The sequence below is a fragment of the Trachypithecus francoisi genome, unplaced genomic scaffold (assembly GCF_009764315.1).
Source record: "Trachypithecus francoisi isolate TF-2019V2 unplaced genomic scaffold, Tfra_2.0 Lachesis_group15, whole genome shotgun sequence".
NCBI classification, from domain to species: Eukaryota; Metazoa; Chordata; class Mammalia; order Primates; family Cercopithecidae; genus Trachypithecus; species Trachypithecus francoisi.
The window spans coordinates 2,138,724-2,151,631 of record NW_022681460.1 but is presented as its reverse complement, the minus strand read 5'-3'; the positions used below and the strand labels follow the sequence as shown (position 1 = coordinate 2,151,631).

The window sequence follows — 12,908 nt, the reverse complement described above, 5'->3', positions numbered from 1 at the left end:
ACGGAGGTCCACTGACTGGCATATGATTCCTGGAGAGCGGAGAAAGCCCTTGCCCCAAAGCCTCCCAGCTCTTCAATTGTCTCAGAATGATCTTTAATAGGAAATGGATTCCTTTATTTCATAATTATGTATTCTTAAAGCCATGAATGCAAAATACCTAAATTCCTATTAATCCATAAATTCCTATTAATCAAATAATATAATGAGACAATCCAGCAGAAAAATGGCCAAAAGTCTTGAGCAGGTGGCATTTTATTTATAAAGGAAAAAATCCTAATGACCAGTAAAGGCAGGAAAAGGTGCATAGGATCTTCAGTCCCAGGGAACTGCAAATTAAAGTCACAGTTAAAGTCACAGTGCAACTCCCCTCCCCACCCACTGGTCTGGCAGAAATGAAAAAGCAGGATTCTATGACTTGCTGCTGAGGACAGAGCTGTGGGCGCGGTGGGAACTGGTATTGCCCTTTGCAACATCAGTTTGCCCCTTTGCATGTGGGTGATGAAGATCCCAGCTCTTCCATTCCGGGAGGGAACCCAGGAGAAATGCATTCACCTGTTTGGGAGGAGACCTGCGAGGGCGTTCCCAGCAGTGTTCACATAAGAACCAAAGCCTAGAAACAGATCTGTGTCCGTTGGTATCTGACTAGGTGAACACTGCGATCTGCTTGGTTCGTCCTATAGAGCAGTGAGCACTGATGAAAAGGTCCAGTGCCTTCCTCAGCGGTGCTGTGTGCTAATGTCCTCCTGAGTCCACAGAGCCCCACACAGAGGCACCCCAACCACAAATCCTCCCACAGCTGAGAGTCAGAAAACTCAGCTCCAGCTCTGAGGGATGTGTCCAGGGGTGGCCGACCACGAAGAACAGCAGAGAGCGATGACCACACACACAGGGTCGCTAGCATGCGGTGGAGGGCAGGGGGGTTAATTTTGTGACTGTAGACAGGGCTGACCTGGGGAGTCCTTTTCCTGCCCTGGAAAATGTCTTCACAGGTTTTGGTTGATAATAATTCATGACGTGTATATTTATCTTTTGTGCACTTTTCTGTATGGGTGTCAATAGTTCAGGAATTTAAAATGTGAAAACATGCGATGCCACTGAAAGAGGTAACGCAGGCTGAATCTCCCCACGTGTACACATTTCTCCAGCGTCCTTCCCTGAGGATGTTTACAGGGGGAATGGGACCAGATGCTTAGGAGCTGGTAGAAGGAGAAGATAGAAAGGCACAGCCCTGAGTCTGAGGGAGGGCTGGGAAGCAAAGACCTAGGGGGGATTTGGGGAACAGAAAAATTAAGGTTTGCCTCTGGGGATGCTCTGGAGAGCTGGAGAGAGCGGGCTGGGCGTTGCGGCCCCCGACTTGGCCACGCAGAAGCGCGAGCCATGGGCTCACACTCGCCAGGGCTGAACACTGGGTTCCTCATAGCAGCCTAAGCTACAGGGGTTAAAACGACTCTTTTACAGGCAAGAAAACTTTCCAAGGTCTCTGTGCTTGTAAGTGGCAGAGCTAGGATGTAAATCTACATCTCTGTCTCCATAACCCATGTTTCTCCCCCATACACCAAAGTATCGAAATTCTTGGGGCCTTGAATTCCTATTTACAGCCGGCTGGGAGTCGGGCATAGGAGAAGGTGGGCAGAGATGGTCACGGGCTCTGGGGAGTGGGGTGAGGTTGATGGCAAATGGTATGGTGCCTTGGATGTGGCCAGGACAAGAAGGCAGCTCTCGGAGACGTATCCAAGTCCACGTCTCGTTCTGTGATGCCGAGAGCAGGTGTTTCTTGCTCACAGTTGAGAGATGTATGTGCTTCTCAGAGCCCTGCTGATGTCAACCTGCGGGGTCTGTAGATGGCTTTATGCTCAGGGAGTGCCCTCCTGCTCCAGTGTTCAAGGAAAGGACACTAAAGGGCAGGGTGCGCACTACATAACAAGTCCCTCATGTCCTTCGTCCTGGGATCGGGGGCCGGCTCCATGTGTCTCCTGAGAGACAAAGTTGATTCTTATTTCTTCTGTAGGGATTTGCTTTTTGTTTCTTTCTTTACTTCCCCATCCGCCCCCACCTGCACTGCCCCTGCAAAGATTGGAAGCTTAACATTGCTGGGGGCAGGATTAGAGGTTAAAAACAAAGGCCCTTGTGCCGAGAGAGGGTGTTTGCAGCCCATTCTCTAGTATTTGGAAATAGCTTCAGGTTTTTAATCTCATCTCTCCTCTGTGACTGTGCACCCTGACCAAGAGCTGGTTCCCGGCATGAGTACAAAGTGGGTTAAGATATTGTAAGCCGAACCTACATGCAAGAATTTTTAATACTGCAATATTCAAAGAATCTTCATATATAGCTTGGAGTTCCGTGTTTGAAGGAAGCTACAGGTTTCAAGTTAGAGAAGATGGATAGACACAGCCCATGTGCAGTAGCTGGTGCCCATCTCGAGACCCCCAGCCCACCCCTGCCTTCTAAAGCAGGGACCAGGCCTCGTACCCTGCAGCTATAGGCCTGTCGCCACAGAGTGGACATCTTCCTGTTCCACCTGACACTGCTGTGTCTGGCGTAGGCGTCCTTTCCTGTAGCATGGGGAAGAAGACATCTGTTCCTTCCTATTTATTTCCTAACAAACTCTATAACATGCAAATTTATAATTTGGTCTTAATTACTAAAGTCTGTGTGATACCTGTGATAGGCAGGAGTAAGTCAGTGGCCTTCTCTAGGCATTTCCTTTCTGCGGTCTGAATTTCCTCCCTTCTCTAGGCGTTTCCTGTCTGCGGTCTGAATTTCCTCCCTTCTCTAGGCGTTTCCTGTCTGCAGTCTGAATTTCCTCCCTTCTCTAGGCGTTTCCTCTCTGGGTCTGAATTTCCTCCCTTCTCTAGGCATTTCCTGTCTGCGGTCTGAATTTCCTCTCTTCTCTAGGCGTTTCCTCTCTGGGTCTGAATTTCCTCCCTTCTCTAGGCGTTTCCTCTCTGGGTCTAAATTTCCTCCCTTCTCTAGGTGTTTCCTGTCTGCGGTCTGAATTTCCTCCCTTCTCTAGGCGTTTCCTCTCTGAGGTCTGAATTCCTCCCTTCTCTAGGCGTTTCCTGTCTGCGGTCTGAATTTCCTCCCTTCTCTAGGCATTTCCTCTCTGTGGTCTGAACATGACTATGCACTCGTCTTCACTGTGGATGCTTATCCCAGAGATTTCTAAATCTGTGTTTGGGGAAGGCCCTGTTATAAACAATGGATGATCTTGGATTCGCATGAATCACTTTCAGTACATGATATACATTGATTTAACTATGACTTCTGCATTTTTCTGCAAGGCCTAAAGTCTTGTCCTCCATCTGAATTGGTGGAATTTCATGTTTGGAGGAGTATCCTAAATGACTTCAGAAAAAAATACACTTCCTAAGCCAAAGCTAACTGAATTTTTAATTTTTCACATGAATTTCCCTGGCACTAAGGTAAGGACCCTACCTAGCCGAGGGACTTGAAAGGATCACCCAGAATAATTAAATTCCCAAATCCCGAGATCAGCAAGGCAGCTGCGTTTGGTCTCCAACATCTCTGAAGCACTTCCTGGTAGAAGTCATTCAGGGCCAGTGTGCAGTGGCTCTGCTTGACCTGGAGAGCTTGTGCCTCGGAGGGAATCCAGCTTGCTGTGTGTCTCCACCTCAAAACGGCTTTTTCTTTAGCCTTCATAGGTCTTTTCTTGAAAAGTGAAAGTTGTTAAAGTAAAATATTTCAATACTATTGAAAGAAATGTAAAAGAAAATGTAAAAACAAACCACCTTAAGGAGAAGTAGGAAATGCCCTGAAAATTGAGGCCTCTTTCTAGATGGTCCTGAAAACAATGAGAGGTGGTCACTTCAGGAATCAAGCTGCAATATCAGATATAAATCTGAATTTTATCAATTAAAAATACTTGTGGGCAGGGAGTGGTGGCTCGTGCTTGTAATCACAGCATTATGGGAGGCTGAGGCAGGGGGATCACTTGAGCTCAGGAGTTTGAGACCAGCCTGTGCAACAAAAGTGAGACCCCTCACCGTCTCTACAAAAAATAAAAATTAAAACATTTAAAACAGTTAAAAACTTGTGATTCTTTTCAGAGAAAAATATGTTCCATTTATATGTTACATTTCCTCTGTAACACGTACATTTATAAATAAGTGTCGAGGACGTTTATTTTACATCCGTGATGAGATAAAATAGTAATTTGATAAAAAGTCAACACAGGATTTGTAAAATTTTCAATAAAAGATTCAGATTAAATTCTGAAAGTGTTCAAATGATACTGAATTTAAAAACATAATAATAAGTAAAATGTTCAAGAGAAAGACCACGGGGTGTAGGTGTAGTCTGACCAGTGGCTTCAGGCTGGCTTAGGAAGAGTGGGAGGTCCCTGCGTCTGCCAGGACCTGGACCTGGAAGTCAGGTTTCCCTGCACCCCGCCCTGGTCCTTCCCTGGCTGACGACTCCTGAAGCTCCCATCTGGGCCCAGCCTTTCCTCTGCTTCAATTTTCTTTTTAAAATTGGACTTAGTGTTGAGTTATTCACAGCTCTATCTGATAGACAATATTTTGGTGTAACTTTTTCTATTCAGGAAAAATACTTACTACTTTTAACCTCAGGAAAAAGTACTTTCTGGTGTCTAATATTTGTGTTTTGATTATAATCTGCACCTCTGTTGTACTTTAGTGTACATTTAATTTGGCAGCCAATTTGTACTGGAACCTTCCATGAGTTGAGAAGAGTATCCTGTAAAACAGCCCTTTACTGCACCTCATCTACAAGTGGCTTTTGTCTTGTATTCTCTGATAGTTAATAAAATGTTCCCAAAGAAATCAAGAGGTCTTTGGAAGTAAATGACCCCAGTCTGTATAGCTCTATTTAAAGAATAATGGGTGTGTGCTTCTAGAGAATTTATTTATTTGTTTATTTATTTATTATTTATTTATTTATTTATTTATTTATTTATTTGAGATAGAGCCTTGCTCTGTCGCCCAGGCTGGAGTGCAGTGGCGCGATCTCTGCTCACTGCAACCTCCACCTCCTGAGTTCAAGCCATTCTCCTGCCTCAGCCTCCTGAGTAGCTGGGACTACAGGCACCCGCCACCATGCCTGGCTAATTTTTTGTATTTCTAGTAGAGATGGGGTTTCACCGTGTTAACCAGGATAGTCTCGATCTCCTGACCTTGTGATCTGCCCGCCTCGGCCTCCCAAAGTGCTGGGATTACAGGCGTGAGCCACCGCTCCCAGCTTCCAGACATATTTTATGTATATAAAAACAAGTATATTATTTTTTCTTCTAATTATTTTTGGACAAATGCTAATTATTTTCCAGCACCTTTTTTCACTATATGCAGCCACAACAGTTAAATGTTGAAAAGATTTATGAAGCTGTTAAAATGTCGTGTGGCCCTTTAGCAAGAGTGATACAGCTGTACTCAGGCATTTTTCTCCTGCCTTTGAATCAGGTTCTCAACTCAGACATCAGTAAATTCAGAACATTCCTTTTATCAGATGCACCTCAAATCAGGAATTCCAACTGTTTAAAGACAGAATCACTAGGATAGAAAAAGACCCGCGAAGTGTAAAAGCCTGTGCCACAAAGTCCAGCGAAACTCTCCTCCAGGTCCGTGAATAACATAAAGGTTCGCTGAGCAAAATCAAATGGATTCCGTTTGGTTTCTTCACCCACAGAAGCACCGACGTGGCAAAACTGAGGTTGAGCTGGAGATGAGGGTGGCAGGAGGGAGGCGGTGCCGCTGCGGGGAGGGAAGGGAGACACAGGAGCAGTGACGATGATCCTGGGGACACATGAGGAATAATTATGCAGCAGTGACACAGCTTCACAGGCACGGGCCCGGCCGTCCCGTCTGGATTCTGGCTCGAATTTTCACATGTGCCAGCCTCACTCAGAAGGCCTGATGAGCCCAGGCCCGGCTGGCTCCTGGAGTTTCTGGCCTGGCAGGTCTGCCGTGTGGCCAAAGTTTGCTTTCTGCCGAGTTTCCAGGCAGTGCTGGTGCTCGTGGCTGGCCCCACACTCCAAGTCCTGAGTTGAGGTGAGGGGCCTCCCTCCAGAGGAACACAGGCCCACAGGGCAGCCATCCATGACCGTCTCATCACGGGATCCTAGGATGGTCACAGGGCCAGTGGGGGAGTCTGTGGCTGCCAACGCCCCTCCTGACCCTGGGTGAGGGATGTCTTGACCGCTTGGGGTTCTGGCCTGGTCATGCAGCTCAAGGCTGAGACGGAGAAAGAGTACTCAGGAGCAGCGCCTTCAGAGGCTGATGGGAGCTGGCGGGTGAGGAGGTGGGTGGGTCCCAGGGCATGGTGTCTGTGACTCTGAATGTCCCACATGGGCCAGGGGGTGAAGCTCAGCCTCAAGGTGACCCGGGGCCTCCCTGGGATGAGGCAGGAAGGAAGTCCTATCGCTTCCAGTCATGTTGTCTTGAGGATTATTTGACCACGGACACTCAGGAAAATGGAAAATAGGTGATATTCCTCCTGTGCAAATTGCTTCTCCACTAAGCCTCCCCCTGGGCTCAGTGTGGAGAGAGGGGAGATGAGGTGGGAGGAGCTAAGGGCAGTGTGGACCTGGGCTGCGCTGTCCCCGGCGGTACTGTGGACCTGGGCCGTGCCGTCCCCGCTCCAGAATGCCCCCAAGGAGTGCGTGCAAGTCCTGCTCGGCCCCAGTCTGTGGCCACGGTGAGGCTTAGGGATAGGACCCGGTAAAGTCAGATAGAGCAGAGGCATTCCGTGAGTTCTGGCAGCAGGACTGCAGAGGACAGGTGCTGTGTGTGTCTGAATCCTGGGGTATAAACCCTGGCAGGGTCGGGGCGCCTGCCAGTGTCAGGACAAGAGTGAACATGATGGCGGCAGCTCTCAGGGTGCAGGGAAGATGAGGCCGTGGTCACCTCGCTCGGCCGGCCAGTGCTGGGATTCTGGCTCATGCCAAGTAGACCCCGACTGGTCCACAGGCCTTGTCTATTTCTTAGCTGAAAGCCGGTCCTTTCTAGGGAGAGCAGTGTCCATCCTAATACAGCACTCTGCAAGCTGTGAGAAGCACTTGCTTAACTGAAAGCTGGTCCTATTTAGGGAGAGCAGTGTCCATCCTAATACAGCACTCTGCAGGCTGTGAGAAGCACGTTCTGTTCTTCGCTAGGACTCATCCCAGGAGGCTGAGTGGCTGGTTGGCTTCTCACAGGCCTAGAGCCCTTAAGAACACAGGACAGCTGCCCTGGGGCCGAGAGCCATGTGCCCTGGGTCCTCTGGGAGGACGCCCTCCCTGCCATGGCCAGTCTGTTGCAATCTAAGGAGTGCAGAGGAGTCTCAGGTGGCTGGAGCCCACAGGGTGCATGGATGCGGTTCTGTCAGCATGAAGGGGAAAGGGCCTGGCCTGGAGTTCACCTTCCCTGCCCTCAGAGGGGCACCTGGGGACAGCCCTCCCCAGCCCACCTGTGTGACATGGCAGGGAAGCCCAGAGGCACTTCCTCACCCTGGAATCTGGGGAGTGGGGTGACCCCTGCTGGAATCTGGGGGAGTGGGGTGACCCCCACTGGAATGTGGGGAGTGCAGTGAACCCCGCTGGAATGTGGGGAGTGGGATGACCCCTGCTGGAATGTGGGGAGTGGGGTGACCCCTGCTGGAGTCTGGGGAGTAGGGTGACTGCTGCTGGAATCTGGGGAGTGGGGGGACCCCTGCTGGAATCTGGGGAGTGGGGTGACCCCCGCTGGAATGTGGGGGAGTGGGGTGATCCCTGCTGGAATGTGGGGAGTGGGGTGAGCCTTGCTAGAATCTGGGGGAATGGGGTGACCCCTGCTGGAATCTGGGGGAATGGGGTGACCCCTGCTGAAATGTGGGGAGTGGGGTGAGCCCTGCTGGAATCTGGGGAGTGGGGTGACCCCTGCAGAAGCAGGTGTTTTGGTGCAGATAAAAAGCCCTTTAGAGGAGAGGGCTGCTGACCATGTCCTCAGCAGCGAAGATGAGCCCCAGGGTCAGGTGTTCTGTTGTTCCATCCCAGGTGGTGCAGGGACGCCGGCAGCCAACCCAGGAGAGCTGCCAGGGGACTGAGTTGCTTCCTCCCTTGGCTTTGGGCAGTGCTCTGTAACCATGGCTGGTGCTCCCTGGCACTGACGGGACCTGGACGGTCACACAAAATACCTGCATGTCCCCTCTCGCTCTTCACGCTGACTGAAGCATGAGATTGCAAAAAATGTAGATGGCTTCTCTCTTTCCTCCCTTGATTTTATATATCCTTAGCTCAAAAAACTTAAAACTTATTTATAAACATGGAAGTCACTGTTTGTAGAAAACCATTTCTTGTCTAGCCAGAGAGACACCTGCCTGAGCTATCTCTGACAGAGAATCCCCACGGGGCTGGCTGGCTTTCATGAACTCCGACTCCAAGGGTATCTTCATGCCAGTGCCCAGACGGCTCTGTTGCACTGCACCGTTTCACACACCACTCTGTTCCACCCTTCTCACCACCCCCTGGCCTGTTCATAACTGGGAAGGGTCCTGAGATCAAATCAGGGATCTGATGCCAACCACAGCCCACAAGCTTCACAGGCCACACTGTGCATGGTGTCCGGGTCCCAGGACAGCGGACTCAGGCCCTCTATACCATCTCCAACAGGCTCCAGCCTGAGAGAGCCCTGCCAGGCGGGCGCGCCCAGTGGGGACAGAACGCTCCTAACAGGTGGGGCTTGCAGGGGACACTTCCAGCGTCTGGAGCAGCTGCATGTCCCTGTGGTGGTGGATGGGCTGTGTGCTGCTCTCTGCCAGCCTGTGCGTGGTCTCCTGGACCTCCTGGTCCACTCTCCCTTCTTTTCTGGCCTGTGCCTACTCACCCCTTCATTCTTTCTCAGAGAGGCGTTTGCTCAAAGTCAACTCTCCTGATGGCTACAAAAGCAGGCCTGGATCCTGGCTCTGCCACTTCCTAAGTGGCCCTGGGCCAGTTATTTAGCCCTTTGGTCTCACTTTCCTCATCTGTGTAACAGGCACAATGGCAGTCCCACCTCGCAGGGCTGGCATCTACATTAAATGACTTCAAGTCTGTGAAGGACATAGCAGGGATTGGCACACAGTAAGAGCTATATAGACATCAGCTGTGTACACAGTTGCAACAGACACTGCTTGAGTAAATTCTGTTTAATGCCCACCTCCCCAAATTGGACTAAAGTGTGTAGTGCTGCGTCCCTGCCACTGTTTGCCTGTGGACACGTGACGGGTGTGTATGAGGGGCTGAGCCCAGGAATGAATGAATGCACGTAAGGTGATGGCGGTGAGGGCCTGAGGGCTGCAGGCCAGTTGGTGCCCTCCTAGAGGCTGCAGTGTTGTGCATGGCTTGGTCTGAATGGGGAGCATTGCTCTTCTGGAGGGGACTTTCCCCCAGCTGCCTGTCCAGCAGAGCACATGGAGAGGCAGCTTCCGATGGCACACACAGCACCTCTTTGGTGAACGTTCATCGTGCACTGCTATGTGTGGGTCGCTCTCCTAGGTCCATGTAGCTGTGCTTGGTGGGTTTTCAGCACACTGCCCACTCCAGAGATGAGGAAACAGAGGTTTCGCATGGTGAAGGTGCCTGGCCAGGGGCACGGAGCTAGGAGGGAGGGACGTTTGTTCTGCCCCCACGCCCTGTCTTCTCCCTGCAGCACCACATCCTCAGAAATTGGCACCCTCTTTCCTGTCACCCTCATGTTGTCCCGATGAGAGGATGGGAGGGCAGGAACCTTGAGAAAAGCCGGGTAGCACAGAGACGCCATCTGGACCAGAGAATGCAGTCCTTGCTGTTCCCTTTTCTTTTTCTCTCGCCTCCCTCATCTGATGCTGTAAACCTGCCCCCGGGATGCGAAGTTCTCGGAAGGGGTGAGCCGTAGGCTTGTTTAACTGCTCTGAAGGAGGACTCCCCGCAGGGAGCTGCCCCCTCACCCCTCTCACATCTGTGCCACAGACCTCCCTGTCCTCACTCACGTGTGAAGGGCGTCCGGAAGGAGCTTGTGTAAACCACTGGCTCCATCAGCAAAACACCATTCCCTCCACTGGGCTGTTCTGGCAACATGTTGTTGAGGCTGAGAGCAGCTGGATTTGAACCAAGTGCTTAAGCTACAAGACTTCCTAGCTACTATTCCTCCCTTAAAGCAGAGATGTTGCCTCACATTGTACTTAGTGGTTTCTTCCACCAGAAATTCACATCCCCATTACAACAAAGCCCACCCCTTTAGAACAGCATTCAGGTGGGATGGGGATCTCACAAATGGGAGCAATTCAGATGTGTCCTTTGGAATCCGAGGCTGAGGTGGATCACTGAGCAGCCTCTTTGTGTCTGTGAGCAGCAAGCAGATCCTTAAGATCCAGCCTCCAGCCCAGGGTTCACAAAGGTGTGCACTGTCTGCAGACATGTGCGCATCAGTCCACCCTTCTTTCTCGGCCCCCTTTCTGCAAGTACAGCCTGCAGTCTTGCTTGTTATAAACACTTGGAAGTTCAGCAAATCCTTATCTCCAGAAAAATGCAGTGACAGCCTCGGGGTCTGGCTTTGTGTGTTTGCATGGCTCTGCTGGCCTGTGGAAATATGTGGAGCTATTTTCCCATCCTGGAGGCCAGGATCCTGCAGGAAGGCAGGGGCAGCAAGGTTGGGCATCATCTTTTCATCCCAAGGTAGTTAAAAGGTGAAGTCAATGCACTATCAGGATCTCCTCCAATTTCTGTCTTGTAAAATATTTGAGTCATGAATCACAGAGCAGGTGATCCAGGAACACTTGGTTCTGTCTGAAAATGATCTCTTACATATGAAGAACAAGATCAAATTATTTTTGTGTGGATTGATTTAAGTAAACACGGATTGAATGCAAGGGCCTGATGATAAAGCCACAGTCCTGGTTGGCTCAGAGACAGAGGCTGCCTGAGGGTAGAGAATGTTTAAATGTTGGATTCTGACCTCAGCCCTCATGAAATTTTGAATCTGCAGTCTGTACCGTTCTGTCTGTATAGTACAAAATATTTTCTTATTTCAATTGAGAAACTCTCTCATGAAGGATATTATAATTATTAGCATATTTACATTTTCCTTATGATATTAAAAACTGCACAGAAATATTCAGAAATATTACCAAAATATGATCATTTCCCGTCAAAAGTAGAAAATACTTTTTGCCTCTTTCGGGAACACATGATAAAAATAAACTGATGACTAAGAAGCTTAAGCTCTTTAAGAAATCTGGATTTGTAAAGAGATGGTCCAAAAGGCAGAAACAAGGGAAGGAGGATTTTGAGAGCTTCAGGAGGTGGCCACACAGTGAGGTTAGCTTTGTATCCTGAGGAATTCTTACCAAGAAAAACCTTGTGTTGCAAGGCCTGGAAACAACGTAATATGTAACCAAATGGTAACAGTAACAGCCGTGAAAGAGAGAAGGGCTGGCTTTGGTAGATGAACCAGGAGAATTGTGTTCCTTTTTATCCCCTGGGGACAGCAAATTCCCAAACGCATATTATTTAGTTATTTTTAGATATGCAGCCAGCAGGGAAACCGCTGAGAACATTCCCGTGTAAATCCTCGTTCAGCTTTCCTGAAGTCAGCATTGTCTGATGAGTACCTGTCACAGAGGAGGGTTTGGGATGGCTGCACTGTGTTCCTTCATGGGAACCGCTGACGTGTGTTCAGGGGTGTCTGGGCAATGCGACCCCGAGGCAGCATCCGCCAAGAGTGCCGGAGGATGGATGGTGCCTCCAAGTTCCTCCGTTTTCTCTGCCGTCCAATGAATTGCTTGTAAATTTCCTGCCACATTACTATTGCATTTCCCAAAAATAAGATAAGCATCCTCAAAATGTCATAAACTATATTTTTAATGTGAATGTTGGTCTGTATTTCTGTCGTATTCAACATTGAAAAAGAGAAAACAGAAACAAATAATTTCAAGTTCCAAAATGTTTCTGCTGCGGAGTTTTACTGGGCGTGTCTGTGGCTATGGGAATTCCAACTGAATTCTGAACAGAATATTCAACTGCCAGCAAACTCTGAGAAGAACTGTTTTTATTTCTCGAGTAGGTATACTAATGATGAGGGGGAAGTGGATCCGTATAGCGGCGTCAGTCTGTGGGAAGAGAAAGAACTATACTTCTATTTGTAATATACACCTTTCAGCATCATATAAACATTCAAACTTGGTCGCACATTACTTAGTAGATTTTCAATAGTCTAGCAAAAGGTAGTTCCTCACCATTCTCCTCTGTAAATCAGAATCAAGCTGAAATCAGGGTTTTTAGTTATCTTTGGTTGTGTAATGTCTTCGGATTTTAAAAACGTTTCCTTTTTTACCTGATTCACTTCAGTACCTCAACATGGTATGTATGTTATGGTTACGATGACATTTTTCAGGTGAAGAGACTGTAATATATTGGGTTTTGAGGTCTTCTATACATGTGCAACCCCTTAGCACCTGAAGTAGAAACTAATCTTTTGTTGCTGAGTCCCGGGTCTGCGAGTTTAGGTGACAGTGTCCCCTCAGGGTACTAGACAGCTTGCAGAATTTAAGTAGAACATGCCAAAGCACTGCAAATTAATCAAAATGGAGCAAAAACATGTGCGTAACTTAATTTGTGATGACCATTTAAGAGTCCAAAATAATTTCATTTCACTCCACTCCTTAATTTCCACTTTTAGGTTCCATCAATGAAAAGTTACCGCAACGCGAAGGCACAGGAAAAACAGGTAACTATCTTAGAATAAATGTGTGTGATAATATACAACATCTAATTTAACCTATCCTGTGAAATAACTTCTCAAGTTAAAGTTTAAACATCCACTAGTGACAATGATAAGAACCGAGCCAGTTTCTTGCTTCTTTATTCATTCAGCAAATGCCATTCACTCTTACCATCACCAGCTCCATTGGGTCTGTGCTCTGCTGGGATCACTGGTGTTGGGCCTGTGCTCTGTGGCTTGTTT

General features: G+C 48.7%; 1 protein-coding gene across 3 annotated transcripts in view; it reads left to right on the top strand.

Moving 5' to 3' along the window:
• The window catches only part of SMOC2 (SPARC related modular calcium binding 2), a 222,244-nt gene that overhangs the window by 86,282 nt on the left and 123,054 nt on the right, over positions 1–12,908 (top strand). For all 3 annotated transcript variants that reach the window (XR_004442684.1, XM_033234195.1, XM_033234196.1), the window contains exon 5: positions 12,624–12,671. Coding sequence is in view for 2 of the 3 variants with exons in the window: in XM_033234195.1 (XP_033090086.1) it covers positions 12,624–12,671 (48 nt within the window). In the remaining variant the exon portion in view is untranslated. The remainder of the gene's footprint in view (positions 1–12,623; positions 12,672–12,908) is intronic.